Genomic DNA, 18,133 nt, shown 5'->3' on the forward strand with positions numbered 1-18,133 from the left:
GTCACTTTCGTGAAGATTGTCTCTCAACACGTATTTGCCACTCTGTTGCATTTTGCATTGTTTGTTTGAAATATCTCATACGAAAGCAAAGTTATGTGGCTGCTTTACACGTAAGGTGCAATTCCCCCTTTTTTTTTGTCTTTGGGCTGGGAGGGGGATAAACAAAAATAAAAAGTGTGATCTTCCTCTTTCATAAAATTGTTCACAATCTGCACAAAAAATGTAGCTTTTGCCACTACTGTATTGATGAATATAACATCATTCTCGATATGAACGTCCCGTGATTTTTCTTGCTCAACCGAGGAGGACAACTTGCCTGTCGCAGCGCAGTCGCCGTGGTCGGCAGAATCCCTTCAAGGAAGTGCGGTACATGCTCAAATGAGACTTATGAATCTATGAAGAAAAAACAAATATCTCCCGGATTGAAAATATTTCTTATAAAAAAAAAAAAATAAATAAAAGACAAACCAAAGACGATACTCACTCACTGGCTTTGCAGCGGCAGTTTTACGGCGCCCTCTGCTGGAAACCTTCACCAATGCACTTCGGAACTCGGTACTGTACTGTACTGTACTCATCATTTTTTTTTCCTCACTCATCACTATGAAGAGCAAGAGGCCAGTTACCATGACGATCGTGTCACGCACATAAAACGTCAGCTGCTATTTACTTTGGTGGCATATTTTATCAATCTTAACCAAAAGTCAGTAATTAGTCAAGTAAAAAAAAAAAAAATTGGTCAAACATGATATTATCATCACCGTCAGTAAGACCATACTTTCAACTCTGCTCTGGATGAACGTAATCATCTTAATCTTTTTTCTTGTTTAGATTAGATTCAAATGTATTTTACCTGAATTTAATTATAATGCAGTCTTATTTTACAGTTTTTGTTTACAATAAATGTAATTACATAAATGAATAAGTAACACTAAAAAAAAATAAGTACAACCAGATTTTGGGAAAAGTAATATATATATATATATATATATATATAAGATAAAAGGTCTGGAAAAAAGTCAAAATGATAAGTTTCTGAGTTTCCTATTTTGGATATATATATTGCAGTCAAATTAAAAAAAAAAAAAAAAAGTTTTATTCTGTAAACTAGTGATAAAAGCCAAATTTCAAATACAAATTGTCATTAAGAGGATATATTTGAAGTAAATAAATTTGATTAAAACACCGAAAAAGGCCTCACATTTTTTTAGTCATTTGGTCTGCGCCTGAAAATATTAAGATTTAAAAAATAAATAAATAAAAATGGAGCAAATGACAGGACATCTGATCACGTAAAATTTCACATTGCCTATTTTACACCGAGTACAGTATTTTGAGACAAACCATCTTTTAGTTGAACACAGTTTATTGTAAAAAAAAAAATAATAAAAAATAAAAAATAAAAATACAAAAATTGGTTCACCACGCAGTGGCTTTGTGTGGGTTTGATTTACGTGTCAGCGCGTCCCTCCAGCAGCAGGTCAACGTAGGCGCCCGTCACCAGACTTTCCTTGGCCACGCCCAACTGCGCCATCAAACCTTCCGCCACCTGGCAACACAAAAGGACGTCGTATAAATATATATAATGCTTATAATATAACGCTATAATCGCTGCTTCGGCGGCTTTCCGGCGTCCGCCTTCAGAGCGTGAGAAAAAAAAACGAGCGCACCCGCTGGCCGTCCTCCGGCGCCTGATCTGGACGCATCACCACCTGCAGAGAGCGCGTTGAAACATTTCACGAGAGACCGAGCTGGCCCGTAATGACGTTTTTAACCTAAAATAATACCGAATAAAAATCGCATCGAGGGATAAAACGGGCGCACGGCACGACGAAGACGAGCCCCACCTCGAGTTCCGCGTAGTGTCCGAGGCCCTCCACCGCGTCCAGGTGCACGCGCGTTTGACCGATCAGGAAGAGACGGCGCTCCTTGCGCACTTCGCCTTTCACGCCCAGGGCGGACGAGAGCGCGGCCTGAGGGCGACACCCGAGCACGTCTGGGGGATGCAAAGACACGCAAACGGGCGCGTTTGTACCTTGAGGCCCGCGGGGTCCGACGTGGGGCTGACGGCGTATCGGGACAATTTGGGTCCGTCCGTGTCGGGACGCTCGTAGAAGATCAGCTGACCCGAGCCGTCCTGAATACGAGCGACGCAAACGTTTGCCGATGTTTGTCCTCCACAGACAGGCGCGCGCGCGCGCGCATACCGTGAACTCGCGCAGTTTCAGTCGTCCTCGGCGGCCGCGGAAGAAGGTGTCGTGCTGCCGGATGACGGCGCCCTCCGACCGGCTGAGCCGCGACGCCAGCTCGGCAAAGTGCTGCGGGTGGCTCACTTTGGCCTTCACCTCCACGTTGGACGGCATCGCGGTCGCGCGTTTTGTGGACTGGTCGAGAGAGAGAGAGAGAGAGAGAGAGAAGGAAAGAAAAAGGGAAAGAAAGAAGGAAGGAAAGAAACAAGGAGGGAAAGAAAGAACAAAAGAAGGAAGGAAAGAAAAAGAAAAACAATTAAAAGGAAAGAGGGAAAGAAACAAGGAATGAAAGAAAGAAGAAGAAAAGAAAAAAGAGGGAAGGAAGAAAGGAAAGAAGAGGGAAAGAAAGAAGAAAAGAAAAAAAGGAAAGAAAGAAGAAAAGAAGAAAGAAAAAGAAAAACAATTAAAAGGAAAGAAAGAGGTAAAGAAACAAGGAATGAAAGAAAGGAAAGAAGAAAAGAAAAAAGAGGGAAGGAAGAAAGGAAAGAAAGAAGAGGGAAAGAAAGAACAAAAGAAGGAAGGAAAGAAAAACAAAAGGAAAGAAAGAGAGGGAAAGAAGAAAGAACAAAAGGAAGGAAGAAAGAAAAGAAGAAAAGAAAAAAGAGGGAAGGAAGAAAGAAAGGAAGAAGAAAGGAAAGAAAAACAAAAGGAAAGAAGAGGGAAGGAAACAAGGAATGAAAGAAAGGAAAGAAAAAGAAAAAAGAGGGAAAGAAGGAAGGAAGAAGAAAAAGAAAAAAGAGGAAGGAAGAAAGGAAAGAAAAAGAAAAAAGAGGGAAAGAAGGAAAGAAAAAGAAACAATTAAAAGGAATGAGAGGGAAAGAAAAGGAAAGAGGGAAAGATAGGAAAGGAAAGAAAGAGAGGGAAAGAAGAAAGAACAAAAGGAAGGAAAGAAAAAGAATTAAAGAAGGAAGGAAAGAGGGAAAGAAGGAAAGAAAGAAGAAAAGAGGGAAAAAAGAAGGAAAGGGGGAAAGAAAGAAGGAAGGAAAGAAAAAGGGAAAGAAAGAAGGTAGGAAAGAAAAAAAGGAAAGAATAAGACAGAAGGAAGGAAATAAAAAGAAAGAGGGAAAGAAGGAAAGGAAAGAAAGATGAGAAAGGAAAGAAAAGAAAGGGAACGAAAGAAGGGAGAAAACAAGGAAGATGAGGACTGTAGGAGGAAACCTGCAAATAATGTATTGAAATGAAGTGGCTAGCAACTTTGAAATCACATTTGAAAACAATCCACACGCTTAACCGCCTCGAAAGCACACACCGTCAGATTAAAGGATATGACCTTTAAGCATGTCATATTCATACATGAGGTGATTTTTTTAAAAAAATGAAAAAAAAAGGGGGGGGGGTGCTAGCAAACAAGCAGCTGCCCCGCGATGCTAACGTTGCCACAAGCTAACAACGCTCCATCGTGCTAATCGACGACTTTACTCGTTCGCGTTAGCGTGCAAACACAACAACTCGCCAACTCGCCAGCTTACAACTCAACGTACAGAATGTCGAACTCCGCTCGTTTTTGCCGTTCGTGGAAACTACACGTTGGTTGGTTGCCCAAAGAAACTTCGGCAGTCGCGAGGTTAGCGCACATCGACGCTGACTGGCGCGAAAACAACTGACCGCAGATCAGCGCTCGAAACTCAGAGACGATCGGAAAGTGCATCACTCTGTGCTGTTGTTGGCGCCCAGGAGGAGGTCTCACTCTTCTTCAAGTCTCTCCCTACATTCATACAAAATACTCTACAGATTAAAAAAAAATACTAATAATACATCTTATTGAGTATGGGAATTTATCCAGTTGGTCGTTAAGTGTTGTTGGGAATGTTTGAATTGATTTTTTTTCTACACACACACACACACACAAAATCACACTACTTAAAACTGATTTGCTTGTTCGCGACTCAAATTCATTCAGACTCAAAAGTGAAATGTCGTCACATGGACTCGCACTCGCACACACAAGTGAAATGCTTCAGGAACCAATGCCTTTATTGACGACATCAAGTCAGCGCTCGGGATGGCGGGCAGCCGCCAGGCCGACGCGGTCGTTGCCTCTGTCGAAGATGCTGTAATACTCGGTGAGGAAGACGTCGCCCAGGATCCACAGCGGGCCCTGCGGCGTCACGATGTCCACCGCCTGGAAGCCGCTCAGGCACAGCTCTCTGTCGCCCAGCATCTCCTGACGGTCACCACAAACGTCGTGGGGGTGTGTCATGTAAATGTAAATGTAAATGTATGAATGGGGACAAGCGCTTATACGGGTAAATTAAGCCTTATTCTGCCATCTATTGGTAGAACAATGAATTGTTCTCCTTGTCACTATCCGTCACTGGCAGAAGATAGTTGCCATAAGTTGATTTCATTTTCAGAACGACGACGTGAGATTGGATGACGGCCGTTCCCCACCTTCCTGACGTACTGATCGGCCGTCAGCGTGAAATCTGCGCCGCCCAGAACGAAGGTCACGTGGGGCAAACTGGACAACCTGGCGCAGTCGATGAAGAACTGACAAACACACGGGTGATGTCACAGGTGTGCGAGGACAAGCCGTGACCCCCACTTGACCTCGAAGCCGCGCTCACCTCGCCAATGCCGGTGGGCGTGGCTCCGATGAGCTGCTGCAGTCGGAGGATGTGATCGGTGGGCCCGGCGATGAGCGACGTTCCCGTGTCCACGATGGCCTGGCAGCTGCTCGGACAGAACGACTTCATGCCTTGGACAGACACGCTGGACGCAAAAACAGATACATCCGAATATTAATCAGAAAATAAGATGAATAAAACGATCACCCGTCCGGGAAGCGGCGCGTTTCAAGAGCTCGTACCCGTCCACGCGAATCTGCCAGTAGCCTTTGGCGGTGACGGGAAGCCACGTGACGGGTCCTTTGTACAAAGCCTCGTCGGCGCCGCCCAGCAGGAGCTCCCCGTCCGCATCCCGACCGCCGCCCGTCCTCCTGCACTCCGCCGACACACCGGCGCCGTTTTACGTCTGCGGTTCTACGGCCGGGCTCGGCGAGCCGGCGCGACTACCTGCTGAGATAGAAGGAGAAGACGGGCCGGTCCAGGGAGTCGCTCGCCATCATGTTGTCGAAGACCGGGTTGCCCAGGATCTCGGCCAGAGACGGGTACGCCATGCCCAGGACGCCGTCGAAGCGCGCCGTCACGAAGGCGGAGCCCGGCTCGTACACCGACTCCCCGAACTCCTGATTGGGGACGCTCACGCCGCTCATCTGCGGGCAGGCGGGCAAGCGTCATTCGGGATTAGCGCGGGCGGAACTCTAACCGCTAACTAACGTTTCGAGGGCGCTGTTGACCTTGAGCGTGTCCCTGGCCATGACCCCGAGCAGGTGTCCCGATCCGTAATGGATGCCGAAGGTACGACCGTCGTGACGGTACGAAGAAGATTCAAACGCTCGAAAACGGTTGTGCACCGCTGTCAACACACGCACACGCACACGCAGGTTGTTGACCTCTTATCACCAAACACGGTCAAAATGTTCTGACATGGAGGTCGAGCAGTGTGTGCGTGTAAATTGTCCGTTTTACGCGTGTCGATTGTGTACCGACATATTTTTTTTACGTGCACGTGTCGTATTTGTGCAGAGCGTGGTGCGTTTGCGTGCGCGCGTTACCGCAGGCCTGGCTGACGCAGTACGTCGACGGCACCCAGAGGTCCGCCGACCCGGTATCAAAGACCACAGAGAAGTTCTGCTCCGGAGACCCAAGACTGATCTGACCGAAGTACTGCGCCTGACAAAAAACATCATTTTATCAGCTTCCACAATCGAAGATGACGTCATCAGAACGTATGGAAAGTCCTTTGCTCGTTTGCTCCCCATCCTCAATAAGTGTGCCCAAGTGCGCCGTCCCAGTCCCAGTGTACGAGTCCTTTGCTTTTCCATCTTACATCCATGAAATTGTAGAGCTTCTCGCTGGTTCGGCCCAGCCGCAAGGACGGCGTGCCGGCGGGGAAGCAGTGAGCGTAACGCCGGCTGAAGGCGTCGGGCCGGTGCTCGTGAAGAAAGTCTCGCAGGGCGCCGCTGGCGCGCAGCTGCGAGCGGACGGAGCGCCTTCGCTGCAGGGGAACCCTGGAGAGCGTCACCAGGACTTGAAGCCTTTGTCCTATTTTTTTCATACGCGCACTAATACATTCTGCCCTCACTCGTACTTTTTTTTTTACCTGAGTAGCGCCTGGCTGGTGGCGGCGATCAACAGAAGCAGAAGCAACTTGAGCGCGTCCATCGCGTCCGCTCCACAGTGACAACCGTCAACGGTTTCGTCATCTTATCAGATTAGCGGGACGCAATCAATACACGCGCATGCACGTCCGTCCGTGTGTTGAAACACTTTGGGATTGTTTTCACTCGAGAGGTTGAAACTTGGTGCCGTAAAGTTAAGGAAAGGTACATTTGATTGATTTTAGGCTTGCAACTGAAGATCATTTCAATAATCGATCAAGCTGTCAATATTTTTTTGGTTAAGTCGGTGACTCCGATTTTTCCTTATTTTCCAAAACAGGATACTTCAAATTAACGCTGTATAAAACGCACAAACAGGAGTCAGTTATCGGTGTGGTCATGAACTGTCAGAAAATCGGCAGAAATATTTTCCAAATTAAACGCACGTTTGCAAAGTTCTTATTTGGATTCAACACAAAGATAATCATTCTGCCTTCTTGGAGGATCACGTGAATTAAAAAAAAAAAAAAAAAATATCATAATAAGCTGAAATGTTGAGGATTTTGATATCCTGATGTAAAAGATTTTTTTTTAATCAATTAGCTGTCAATTAACTGTTGCAACCGCTATTGATAGATGATCAATGACACTGCTCAATGACCTTTCAATTGAACCTTTGCTTTAATTTCGGTCAACAAAAAAACATTCCAAAAGACAAGAAAGTGAGCCCGAGCAGCTCGAGTTTGGCTCACAAGCTGCTGGAATTCGCCACTCGAGTGCGGAGAAAAAGGAGCTTTTCTCTTTTCAACTGCGCAGATAAATAAGGAGGATGAGGTCCGTCTTCATCATCCTCTTGCTCTAACAAGGATGGTGGTCCGGAACTCTCTTCCTGCAGACAAACAAGTGCGCAAAGTTTGGTTGAAATCCCCTCATTTCATTGCCTTGTTTTTAAGACGCGCGCAATCTACGGGAGCTCACGGAACAATGAATGATAAAGACAGCACAGTGAACGGCAACGTTCAAGTGAGTTGAGGAGTTTCAGATGGAAGAAAATAATGCTTTGCCTCCCTCTTGTGGCAGCTGTAGGCAATTCTAAACTTATTTGTGGAGGTTTCAATACTTGCGGACTTTCCCGTTTTGCTCCTCAATGAACCTCCGTCCCTGTCAACTTTTCGGAGCGCCAACCCGTATAAAATACCCGAAAAATCCTTATAACATACCGAAGCAAATTCTATGTCAAAATAACGGAGGGAAAAAAAAACACAAACTTTGATGATGATTTTTTATTGTAGATCCCCCATAATGATAATATCTGAAGTTAATGTCTAACTATCAAAGTCTCTTTAGTGGCATTACCGTGTTGAGAATTGTATTCATGTGTAACTTTCTCTAACTAACTCTAAAAATTACAGCATCCATCCATATGTTGACTTTGCATTGCAATAATGTCAGTCAGAATCCGTATGATTTGTGATATACGGCCGGATACGTAAGATTCACCACAAAATCCGTATGAACTTACGGCTAATCCGTACGAATTGACGGGTATGAACCTCCTTAACTTGATTCGACAAAGTTCCTTGGCGTCAAAATGCCACGAGATGGTGCCAAAGCAACACACAAAAACACGGAACGGTCGACGTTTTTCAGCAAATAACGGATGGAAATTTGCAAAAGCTGAACCGCGAATAAAGCATTGCGGCAAACTACCACATTCTGTCTCCAACATTGAGTTGCCAGACCCGACTGAGATTTCCGCAAATCACTTTAACTCATCTGACATGCAAAAATGGGATCCTCGTTAACTCCCAATACATATTATATTGGGCCATCACTGCCAGCAGTCGCTCAAATATCCAGCAAACCTTTCGGCCTTTCCTCTGTGCTTTCTACCGTGACGACGGCAGTCGGATGAAAAATAGGCGACAATTCAAACCGTTGCTGGCCGCTCGGGCGTCACTGACCTGGGGGCCGCTTTGATGATGTTGTCCACTCGGAGAATCATCTCGGCCGCCTCGGAAGCGCTCAGCAGAACCTGCCGCTTCACCTGGAACGACTCCGTGACGCCGAGCTCCGCCATGTCGCCCACCGTGCCCTCCGCCATGTCTGCGGGGGACAGAACGCCGTTGGACAATTTAAGACACACAGTTGACATCTCACAGTTATCATCTCACTCATAACGATCCAACATAATGGTGGAAAAACTGTGTTGAGCTTGGAACGACTACGAGAGTTTTGCCTCAATAGTAAATATGTCCTACGACTGTACAGAAATGTCCTACGAGAGCGGGGAAAAAAAGTAGTCAGATTGGTGATCGTGGCGGTCGGGCCTCTTTGGACTCGCGCCTGCCACGTTGACGTCACTGCTGCTATCCCTCGTTTAGTTTGTCTTCATGCCAATGCCCAAGCCCAACCCACGGACGTCGATGTGAAAATGTGCTGCAGCTTTCCAAGTCAGAGGTGTCGCTACAGCTGCAATTGGCTGGGACGCCACAGTCCTCGGGTCATTTTGCTCATTTCCGGAAGCCGCTTTTCTTTTCTTTTCCAAAGCAACAACAATGGCGACTGTCCACTTACATAAATGGACCAAAATGCCTAGATGATGTGTTTAATTATGCTGTAAAATTGACGAAGAAGGTAGCAACGTAGGCGGTATGTGGAACCAGGACGAATGGTGAGTACGTCGTCACAGCAGTGACTAAAACAAACCAGGCAGCAATTTTTTTTTGTTTACGTGCGCGCGGCTCTTTTTGCAGAGGTGTTGCACGGGACAATGCCTACGCCGTGCAGACACAAGACAATCAACAACTTTTTAACCTCCTAGTTACTCACTCAAACCGAAGGTGATCTTGTTCTCCTGGTGCGCCGCGCGCAGTTGAGCCACCAAGTCGGCGCTGTCGTAGCCGGCATTGTCTGCAATGATGGTGGGCAACTGAAGGACAATGACATCACAAAGATTAAAAAAAAAAAAAAAAACCCCGCATCCATTACGAACAACTAATAATAAACTTTTTTTGTTTTTTTTTTACCATCCTCAAAGCCTTGGCGAAGGACTCCATGGCCACCGCCTCCTTGCCTGGTGTCTTGTTGGCCAAATCGCTCACCACTTTGGCCATCAGCATCTCAGAGCAGCCTGAACACAAGAGCAGGGAAAAACACACGACACGCCAAAACGTGGAAACGGGTTTTCTGCCATCTCGTGAACAAAACATGGAATTGTTTTGGAAGAGATTTTGACAGGTACAGATAAACAAAGATCGCCATTGTCTTGGATTATTTGTAATAAAATGTGTCTTGGCTCAAAGGTTGTAAAGTTCTGGTGTGGACAGTATTTATGAATGATTAAAATGTCCTCGGCAAAAAAAAAGAAGAAGACATTTTTGGGTTATTTCAAACCTTTGAACAGGAGTCCATATGATTGGACATTGTTGTTATTTTGTACTTATTTGCATGCAAATCAAAAATGTTCAGTGCCAAACCATTGGAGTATCATTGCTATTTTATTCTTTTTTTGTTTTTTTGTTACCTCCTCCGTAGACGGTGCGCGGCTCCTTGACGGTCTGGGCCAGCACGCAAAGGGCGTCGTGCAGCGAGCGTTCCGCCTCGTCCAGAATCTGCTGAGTGGCTCCTCGCAGCACGATGGTGCACGCTTCACCTGCAAAATTCCGACTTTTCTTTCAGATGAAGCTTATTTTGTAACTGCTCGATAACAAAAATGAAGTTGAGATATGTATTTGATACCCTACGACAGGGGCGTCACACTCCAGGCCCGGGGGCCCGATCCGGCCCGCCACATTATTCTACGTGGCCCGTGGAAGCAAATCACGCGCATCAACTCTTGTGATCTTTGCTAAAATCTGGAGCGAAATTTTCAATTGTCATATGAAATGAATAACTTTTGCAGGCATTATTTTTCTTACCAATGGCCTTTCTTTGTTTGTTTTGACAGCAATTGATTCCTTGATTTTTGAAGCGGTGATACAGTATTTCTTGTGTTTCATAGCCAGAATGTCGCGCTGAGGGAAATCGTACGTGGCCCACGACAAAAATGACGCACACTAAATGACGAATGAAAACTTTTGTGATCAAGCACCGGCGTGCGTACCCATGGCGACGCCAGAGAAGTGGATGAGCATGTCCTCGCCAATCATGACCTCCTCGATGAGCTTGCAGTGGCCCAGCTGCACCAGCTCGGGATGCTCAAAAGTGGACGTGATCTCGCCGCCTGTCGTGCACACGCACACCTTTCATCAATGCACAGAAGTGCGCACACACGGAGGGCACGACAGCCGGACGGATGTGCGCACCGGTGACGAGGGCCAAGCGCTCCACGCCGGCAAAGTCGGCGTGTTCGATGGCCATGACGCCAGCCTGAGCGAAGAGCTGCTCGGGGTAGTTGTAGATCAGCTGCCTGGCGAGTCACACATTGACGACTGATTAAGATAACAATCGAATAAATCTATGTCGTCGTCGCATGCCCAAATTTGGTCAATTTCATACTTTTTGTTCACAAATTGATACTATTCGTCAGTCCCCATTTCCTACCCAATTTAAGTTGTTGAAATTAGATTGAGACTGTAAACAATACATTTTATAACTCAAAAAATATGCCATCCTGAGGAGGAAATACGCTAAATTGAAATCAAGCAAAAAAAAGATGATTAAGATGTTGTTGCAGTTTGGCTTTTGAGTGTATTTATGCTCTTTGTACAATTTGATGCAAAACACAACATTGCCGACCGACCTGTTAATGAAGCAGTTGATGCCGTGCTTGAGGATGCGCTCGACCTTCTCCTTCATCTTCTCCTTTTCTGCCAGCTCGATCTCGGCCACCTTGGCCGTGGAGTCCACGCGCACCCTCGAGCCGAAGATCTGCGGCGAGGGGGGAATCAAAAAAATATATATAGAAACTCCATTTCTTCTTCTTAATGGCCAATGTCCGCCAAGCGCAGCCTCGCCCACCTTTATCTTGTCCGTGTCCATGCCCGTGTTGGCAATGAGGATGTTGGCGTTTTCCAGCCTCTTGGGTTGGTTGACGCCAATCTTCTTGTCCAGCAGAAAGCCTGAAACAACACAGCGCGGGCGTGTTTCTTCGGCTCGGTGACTACACTTGCGATTCAAAAAAACTTGCATCTCAAATCAGGAAAAAAATAATCCCTTCCAGCCTCCCAAAACAAAAACAAAAATGTTATTTATTTTATAATGACGTAATTTGGAAAAACATGCAGCGATAACCATGAAATCAAATGTAAACAAACTTTTTGTTTCAGTCAGACGTTTGCTGTTGTTTGTGTGCACACTGTGCCCGCCTGGGGGCAGTATAACTCATCCATCCATCCATCCAATACGTGAGCCGCTTCTCCTCGCGCAGGTCGCGGGAGCGCTTGAACCTATCCCAGCTACCTTCGAGTGTACACCCTGAACTGGTCGCCGGCCAATCGCAGGGCACACAGTAACAAGCAACCAATGGCACTCAAATTCAAACCCGCAGGAAATTTAGAATCTTCTATCAAGCCACATGGCATGTCTTTGGGATATGGGAGGAAACCGGATTACCCGGGGAAAAAACCCCACACAGGCACAACATGCAAACTCCACGGAGGCGAGACCGGGATTTGAACCCCAAACTGTGAAGCGGACATCTAATCTGTCGTTAACTGTGTCGCCAGTATATGACAAACACGCAGATGTACGGGGAGATGGTCATTACGTTCGTCGCAGAAGATAAAGAACATATGCCTGTGCCAATGCTAGTCAATGTGATGATAATGGAAAAATGGAAATAACTGGATCAAAAAAAAAGATTTGAAAAAATACACCATCAGAAATACAAAAGAGCATGAAAGGGTGTGGAAAAAAAAAAAAGTACAGACTCTGAATGGAGTATGAGTGCAAGTGCTTGTCTCTCTTTTGTCTTTTTTTTTTTTTTGTTTTGTTTTGTTTTACAAACTTGGATTAAAAGTAGTTTTGCGTCGTCTGCCCTCAAGTGAGCTCGGGTCCGGGCTCACTCACCTTCGTCCAGGTAGGAATCGGTGAGGCTGCCGCCGAGCTTCTTGATGACGTGGATGGCCTCCAGGTTGCCGGAGCCCTTCAGCCTCATGACGGCGTCCACGGCCAGCTGGGAAAAGTGGTCCTTGTGGTGGGTCAGCAGCTTGGAAGACAGCGTGGTGCGTGCAATGTTCAAGAGGTCCTCCTGGAAGCGGGCCGGGTCGTTGCTATGGAGACGTACGCATCATGAATGAACGGGAAAAAAATGGCGATCGCAAATAGCGACACATTCACGAGCCAATCAGAGCAGAGCACCTGTGATCCACGGCCGCCTCCCTCAGCGCATCTCTGGCCGCCTGCGTGGACTTCCTCCAGCCCAAGATGATGGTCTGCGGGTGGATCTTTTTGGCGATCAGAAGCTCCGCCTCCTGTCAAACAAAGGGAGCCGTCAACAGGGAGTTGTAACTTTGTGCGCCACGTAAACAGGAAGTGTCTCTTCCACTGCTGTGGAAAAATTATAAAACTCGAAGGCTAGGGTTAGGCTATTTGTTGCTGCATTAATTTGCAAATCTTTTGCCCTCACACTGATAAATGAAAATATCTCTTTAGTTTTTAATCTGTGACCTCAATGTCTTGATTGACTTTGAGTGAAGTAGACACGGGTTAAATTTAGCAGCAGCAGCAGCAGCAGCTTCTTACCCGCAGAAGCTCCGCCGCCAGAACCGTGACGGACGTGGTTCCGTCACCGACTTCGTCGTCTTGAACCTTTGACATGTCTGCGAAAACACGCGAACCTTTCATCCCCCTGCAGACGTACTGACTTCACCCCCCAACCAGGCGTCGTCGTCACTCACCGACCAGAACTTTGGCGGCGGGGTTGTCGACGCCAATGGCCTTCAGGATTGTCGCGCCGTCGTTGGTCACAGTCACCGTGCCGCTTTTGCCGCCACCCAGCAGGATCTTGTCCTGAAAGACGCAGGCAAACAGAAGAAAAAATATTTGTCAGCAGGAATTGTTGTAGGCTTTGTTTTCGTGTTAAAGTAGCAGTTGTTTGAAGGTTTACAATTACTGTAACATACATGCTAGTCGTGATATACAGTCAATGTTCCTTTTGCATTACATGAAAACATGAAACTGCCAAAAAAAAAAAAAAAAGTACTCACCATGCCCTTGGGCCCAAGGGTGCTTTTCACCAGGTCTCCAATGGCAATGGCGCCCACAAAAGACGACTGCGGGCAAAACACATGATGCGTTTAAGCTTGGCAATCACTTTTTTTTCTTCAATTCAGTGATAAAGTACAAACGTACGCACCAGACGAGCAGTTTCAGCTTTTTCTTCATCTGCTCCATGTTTGAAGATGTTGACGGGGGCCATTGAAAGGGATGCCTGCGGAAAACACATCATCATCATCATCATCCTCCTGTTTCCACACAATTACACACTAAGAACTTACAAAATGTGCCATCAATCAATTTTCTACACCAAATTAAGAGGCAATTATTCAATAACTATTCCGGTAACCGATTAATCGTTGAGAAAAGATGTTTTAACTTGAAATTGTCAATTCCCTCTGAACTTCTGTATTTCTCCATTTTAATCACACAACACATCTGACTTTACTTTGGAAAAAAAAGTATAATTCAAAATGGTGCCTATTCTCTGACAATTTATAAAACAAACCGGTAAATGAATCATAATTTGTTTCTCTAGTTTAAGTAAAAATTAAATAAGGGAGGAAACTCGAAAAACGTCCGAGGGCCTTCAGAGCACAGGTTTATTCGTGTGCAAATGACACACGCACAGCCAATCTTAAGTATTAAGTACATTGTCAAACTGGGTTGTTTCTATATTTCTCCAAGTTTATAATCCTTTGATGAACCGCTGACAGTTACAAGGACAAGACACGTTTAGCCGAGGATGCAAACAAGCTAAGTGCTAACTAAAAGCGCATAAAACATTATAAAACATCAATTCTTACTATGTGTAGCACGAGCTGTTGGATATTTAAGGGATATTTCATCACGCAGCGCTAGCAAGAACTTAGCTATGAACAAGTAACATGTGCTCGCCGGTTAGCATCGGCAGCTAACGGGTGGCTAACAGAGCCAGAGATGCGAATACGAAGTTATTTTCCGAAAGAGGGCGTCTGTGTGCTTGGTTTTAACGTTTAACTGCAGAGTTCCCGTTCGCTCAAAGATTGTTTGTTTGGTTGGTCGGTTCAACAAGAGAGTAAATAATTTGGAAACTCACCATGATGTCGGCGTTTATGGGTGGACACCAAAAAAAAAAGGTGGAGGAGAGAGAGCGAGAGAGAGAGAGAAAGAGAGAGAGATGGGCTTCTTCTTCGGCTTGTACAATCCGGCAACTTCCGCACAGCGGTGCGCTTTGCTGCCCCCATCCGTTACTAAACGGAATATACTTTGCGTTGGCTTTCACCAAAATGATTTCTGAGACGCTTATCCTCACAAGGGTTGCAGGAGCGCTGGAACCTATCCCAGCAATCATCCGGCAGGAGGTGGGGTACACCCTGAACTGGTCCCCAACCAATCGCAGTGAGTAATAATAAGAACAATAAATCAAACAAACAAGTTGAGATGCACAGTTAACATTTGTATTGAGTCAAATGTTTGTGATGGGAGTGTTTGGGAAATCCTTACAGCAATCATCGACTGGCGAGGACAATCGGGTCACATTCCTGCCCCCGACCTCGATCCGCCGGGAGCAGACATCCTGCCGGGTGTGACGTGCGAAGTCACGTCGAGCCTATTTCAAGAGCGTGTGCGTGAGATCGCGCCGGGCAGGGCGACTTCGTCCAAGTTGGCATTCAGCAGCCGCCACCTGTTTTTTCTCCCACGGAGCCAGAACGAGTGACTGCGCGCTACTCGGCCCGGCCCGGCCCGGCTCAACTCAGAATGAGGCCGTGCTGGTCCGAAGCATCCGAGGCCCGAAGCGAGCGATGGCGAGACAGGACGCCGTCAGATGCGTGCGCCTTTTCCTCTACGCGCTCAACGTGCTCTTCTGGGTAAGAACGAAGTGGCCCGGCCTGTCGTCACACCGAGCGACTTGTCACATGCCACAGAATCAAAACCACATATTTGTTCATAAATCTTAATCCTGATTGATTTACCGACTCGTGGAGTGTGCGCGTGTTGCGTTTGGGCACTGTGGTATGTCTGTTCGGCATTTGTGTGTGTGTTGTTTGGGTGTCTACATATGCGTGCGTGTCCATATGTTGTCTGTATGTTTGTGAGCGGTGTGTGTTTGTGCATGTGCGGCCGCACACGCGTGCACGTGTCTGGGTTTTTTTGCGGTGTACGTTGTGTTTAATGTGCGCGTTGTGTGAGTCCGACTGTGCTTATGTGTGTGTACGTTTATATGTGTTGTGCGTGTGTGTCAAATTCCACATTGTCAGATGTTATTTCTGTCACAGAAACTGATCTGCGTGTGTGTGTGTGTGTGTGTGTGCGCAGCTGATGTCGGCTTGCATTCTGGGAATGGCGGCGTGGATGCGAGATTCCCTGAACGCCGTCCTGACTCTGACGGCCCACACCAGGTCGGCACGCACACGCAACAACGCGACGGCGACAACAAAACTCATGTTTGTGTTTGTCATTCTGTTTTGGGGGTTTCCATTTGTGCATATATCTGTTGTGTATGTGTGTGTGTGTACGAGCGTGTTTCATTGAGAGATTTGTGTGTTCATTCACGTGTGTTTGTGTGCGCGTCGGAGGCTGGAGGAGGCTGCCGTGCTGACCTTTGCCCCCGTGGTCCACCCGGTCCTGGTGGCGGTGTGCTGCTTCCTGCTGATGGTGGCCACGTTGGGCGTGTGCGGCACGCTGCGCTGCGACCTGGTGATGCTGTCCTCAGTAAGCTGGCGTCTCGCTTCCGATTGGCCGAGACGGACCGACGGTAACGCCCGCGCGCATCCTCCGCGTTTGCGTTGCAGTACTTCGGAAGTCTGTTGGTCATCTTGTGCGTGGAGTTGGCGAGCGCTCTGTGGACCTATGAGCAGGTCACACACACACACACACACACACACACACACACACACACACACACAGACAGACCAACGCCAAGCCAGATGTGCCCTCGAGCAAACCTCTGCACGTAGGCTAACCTTGATGAACTGCTCACTGGACACTTTGTAATAATCCATTGCCAGCGAGAACCGGCTGAGACGGTCACGCCACAGGTTTGATGCCACGCATAGTCCGCCCTTGGGGCAAGAAAAAAGGATGCGTGTTTTCTCTGTATCTTCTCTCCACAGCCATTGTCTGTAACTCAGAAGTGGCCGGAATATTCTGTCAGTAAATTCTTCGAAGAAACTGTTCATCATCTCCAGCCTTTATTTGGATAACCAACATTCTCACTACCCGAAATTAAACAAACACGCGTAGGGGGAAAAAAAAAAAAAAAAAAAAAAAAAAGCATCCTCCAACAGTGTGCATGCCGTTATCAGCAAAGTTCACACATCTGACCGATTGTGTGTGTGTGTGTGTGTGTGTGTATTTAGCCCCATGTGCAGCGGTCTGACATGATCAGTCTAAAGTTTCGGATGTCCAACTTTGGCCTTCGCCAGCATCAGTGGCTCACGCACACTTGGAACACATTTCAGACACAGGTTGGTTGCACGCACACGCGAACACGCATACATACTGGACGTGACATCCATAAATGTGTGTGCGTGTAGTTCGAGTGCTGCGGTGTGATCTACTTCACGGATTGGCTGGAGATGACGGAGAGGGAGTGGCCTCCCGACTCGTGCTGCTCCAATCAGTATCCAGGATGCGCCCGGCGCGCCCGCCAGCACGACCTCAGCGATCTCCATCAAGAGGTGAGACGACGCCCGTGACCGGATTAAAAATTGGTTCACGAAGACGTGACAATGAGAATGACGTCCACAGGACATGAGAAAATTATGATGTGAATGATGATGGCATGAATGAAATGGCTCATCATGTCATGTCATGACAATGAGAAGATGACATGAGAACGAGACAATGTCATCCGAATAGCAGTGCAGTGACACGGTGATATGAGAATGAGATGACGCGATGACATCACGGCACGAGAATGAGATGCGGACCCGAGAATGACGGCCGGCGTGGACTTTCTGGCCCGCAGGGCTGCGGACCAAAGCTGCTGTCGTTCATCCGCTCCAGCGTGCCGCTGCAGCTGCTGCGCTTCCTGGGCGTGGCCCTGGGCGTGGCCCAGATCCTGGCCATGGCGCTGACCCTCACGCTGCTCTGGACCATTTACTACGGGCGCAAGTGGCCCAAAGGACCACCGGGCCCGCCCGCTGGACGTCGCTTCCACGTGCAGCCGAGCATTAGCATCAGATCATAAAAAGTCCTGCGATTGGCTGGCGACCGGTTGAGGGCGTTGCGCGCCTCCTGCCTTGAGGAGAGCTCGGATTGGCGGCGGCACTCCCGCATCCTCGTGAGGATAAGCGGCTCGGATAAACGGATGGACAACTAAAACGTCAGAAATATTGGCATGTAAATAGAGAATGAATGTGTGTGTATTTGTGTGGTTTGTATGTACAGTATATCTGTTTAGGGTTTGTGCATACGTGTTGTGTGTGCACACACGTGTGGTATAATTTCATTTAGTAACCAGATAAACAAAATAAATACATATTTGGCAAATGCTGTATTTTGGACCTCAGTATTTTTTAAATGTCATTACAGTAAAATAATTACATTCTGAAATAATTAAAATTGTTTCTACCAG

At 47.0% G+C, this 18,133-nt stretch overlaps 3 protein-coding genes and 1 long non-coding RNA gene across 9 annotated transcripts; 1 reads left to right on the forward strand and 3 right to left on the reverse strand.

The window, feature by feature from the left end:
* Positions 1 to 4,028: 4,028 nt before the first annotated feature.
* nots (nothepsin) lies at positions 4,029 to 6,917 on the reverse strand. The gene is made up of 9 exons (XM_061806598.1): positions 6,414 to 6,917; positions 6,141 to 6,321; positions 5,866 to 5,983; positions 5,548 to 5,666; positions 5,264 to 5,463; positions 5,059 to 5,187; positions 4,817 to 4,961; positions 4,641 to 4,739; positions 4,029 to 4,413 (listed from the first exon to the last, which is right to left on the reverse strand). Exons 1-9 carry the CDS (start codon positions 6,473 to 6,475, stop codon positions 4,240 to 4,242), a joined length of 1,227 nt encoding a protein of 408 aa, XP_061662582.1. The 5' UTR covers positions 6,476 to 6,917; the 3' UTR covers positions 4,029 to 4,239.
* A 156-nt stretch (positions 6,918 to 7,073) lies between these two features.
* Positions 7,074 to 14,777, reverse strand: cct2 (chaperonin containing TCP1, subunit 2 (beta)). 2 transcript variants are annotated; one of them, XM_061806590.1, is made up of 16 exons: positions 14,651 to 14,777; positions 13,712 to 13,786; positions 13,563 to 13,628; positions 13,254 to 13,365; positions 13,099 to 13,175; positions 12,715 to 12,827; positions 12,424 to 12,626; positions 11,374 to 11,474; positions 11,156 to 11,283; positions 10,719 to 10,822; positions 10,517 to 10,636; positions 9,938 to 10,066; positions 9,441 to 9,544; positions 9,244 to 9,343; positions 8,376 to 8,517; positions 7,074 to 7,300 (listed from the first exon to the last, which is right to left on the reverse strand). In XM_061806590.1, exons 1-16 carry the CDS (start codon positions 14,651 to 14,653, stop codon positions 7,270 to 7,272), a joined length of 1,608 nt encoding a protein of 535 aa, XP_061662574.1. In that variant the 5' UTR covers positions 14,654 to 14,777; the 3' UTR covers positions 7,074 to 7,269. The 2 variants fall into 2 exon arrangements, with proteins under 2 accessions (XP_061662574.1, XP_061662575.1); XM_061806591.1 differs by lacking the exon at positions 14,651 to 14,777 and adding an exon at positions 14,379 to 14,517.
* Positions 14,778 to 15,032: 255 nt separating this feature from the next.
* On the reverse strand, positions 15,033 to 16,295 carry LOC133493324 (uncharacterized). The gene is made up of 3 exons (XR_009792927.1): positions 16,155 to 16,295; positions 15,239 to 15,443; positions 15,033 to 15,163 (listed from the first exon to the last, which is right to left on the reverse strand). It is a non-coding gene; the product is annotated as an uncharacterized LOC133493324 (long non-coding RNA).
* On the forward strand, positions 15,288 to 17,759 carry tspan12 (tetraspanin 12). Of its 5 annotated transcripts, none has more exons than XM_061806599.1 (7): positions 15,288 to 15,422; positions 15,871 to 15,998; positions 16,131 to 16,266; positions 16,347 to 16,412; positions 16,914 to 17,021; positions 17,091 to 17,234; positions 17,525 to 17,759. In XM_061806599.1, the coding sequence occupies exons 1-7, from the start codon at positions 15,357 to 15,359 to the stop codon at positions 17,744 to 17,746; spliced, it is 870 nt and encodes a 289-aa protein (XP_061662583.1). In that variant the 5' UTR covers positions 15,288 to 15,356; the 3' UTR covers positions 17,747 to 17,759. The 5 variants fall into 5 exon arrangements, with proteins under 5 accessions (XP_061662583.1, XP_061662584.1, XP_061662588.1 ...); XM_061806600.1 differs by having other exon boundaries at positions 15,871 to 15,953; XM_061806604.1 differs by having other exon boundaries at positions 17,305 to 17,667.
* Positions 17,760 to 18,133: the final 374 nt, after the last annotated feature.

This window comes from Syngnathoides biaculeatus, chromosome 20 (genome assembly GCF_019802595.1).
Source record: "Syngnathoides biaculeatus isolate LvHL_M chromosome 20, ASM1980259v1, whole genome shotgun sequence".
NCBI lineage: Eukaryota > Metazoa > Chordata > Actinopteri > Syngnathiformes > Syngnathidae > Syngnathoides > Syngnathoides biaculeatus.

Excerpts from the sequence above, each read along its gene's own strand:
- nots (XM_061806598.1), bottom strand. The coding sequence starts at position 6,475 with ATGGACGCGCTCAAGTTGCTTCTGCTTCTGTTGATCGCCGCCACCAGC. Across the intron at positions 5,464-5,547 it reads TGGCCAGGGACACGCTCAAG|ATGAGCGGCGTGAGCGTCCC; the intron begins GTCAACAGCGCC and ends GCCTGCCCGCAG. Across the intron at positions 4,414-4,640 it reads CCGATCAGTACGTCAGGAAG|GAGATGCTGGGCGACAGAGA; the intron begins GTGGGGAACGGC and ends GGTGACCGTCAG.
- cct2 (XM_061806591.1), bottom strand. The coding sequence starts at position 14,420 with ATGAAATATCCCTTAAATATCCAACAGCTCGTGCTACACATA. Across the intron at positions 13,366-13,562 it reads CCCTTGGGCCCAAGGGCATG|GACAAGATCCTGCTGGGTGG; the intron begins GTGAGTACTTTT and ends TGCGTCTTTCAG. Across the intron at positions 12,828-13,098 it reads TGGCGGCGGAGCTTCTGCGG|GAGGCGGAGCTTCTGATCGC; the intron begins GTAAGAAGCTGC and ends TTTGTTTGACAG.
- tspan12 (XM_061806599.1), top strand. The coding sequence starts at position 15,357 with ATGGCGAGACAGGACGCCGTCAGATGCGTGCGCCTTTTCCTCTACGCG. Across the intron at positions 15,999-16,130 it reads ACGGCGACAACAAAACTCAT|GCTGGAGGAGGCTGCCGTGC; the intron begins GTTTGTGTTTGT and ends TGCGCGTCGGAG. Across the intron at positions 17,235-17,524 it reads TCAGCGATCTCCATCAAGAG|GGCTGCGGACCAAAGCTGCT; the intron begins GTGAGACGACGC and ends TCTGGCCCGCAG.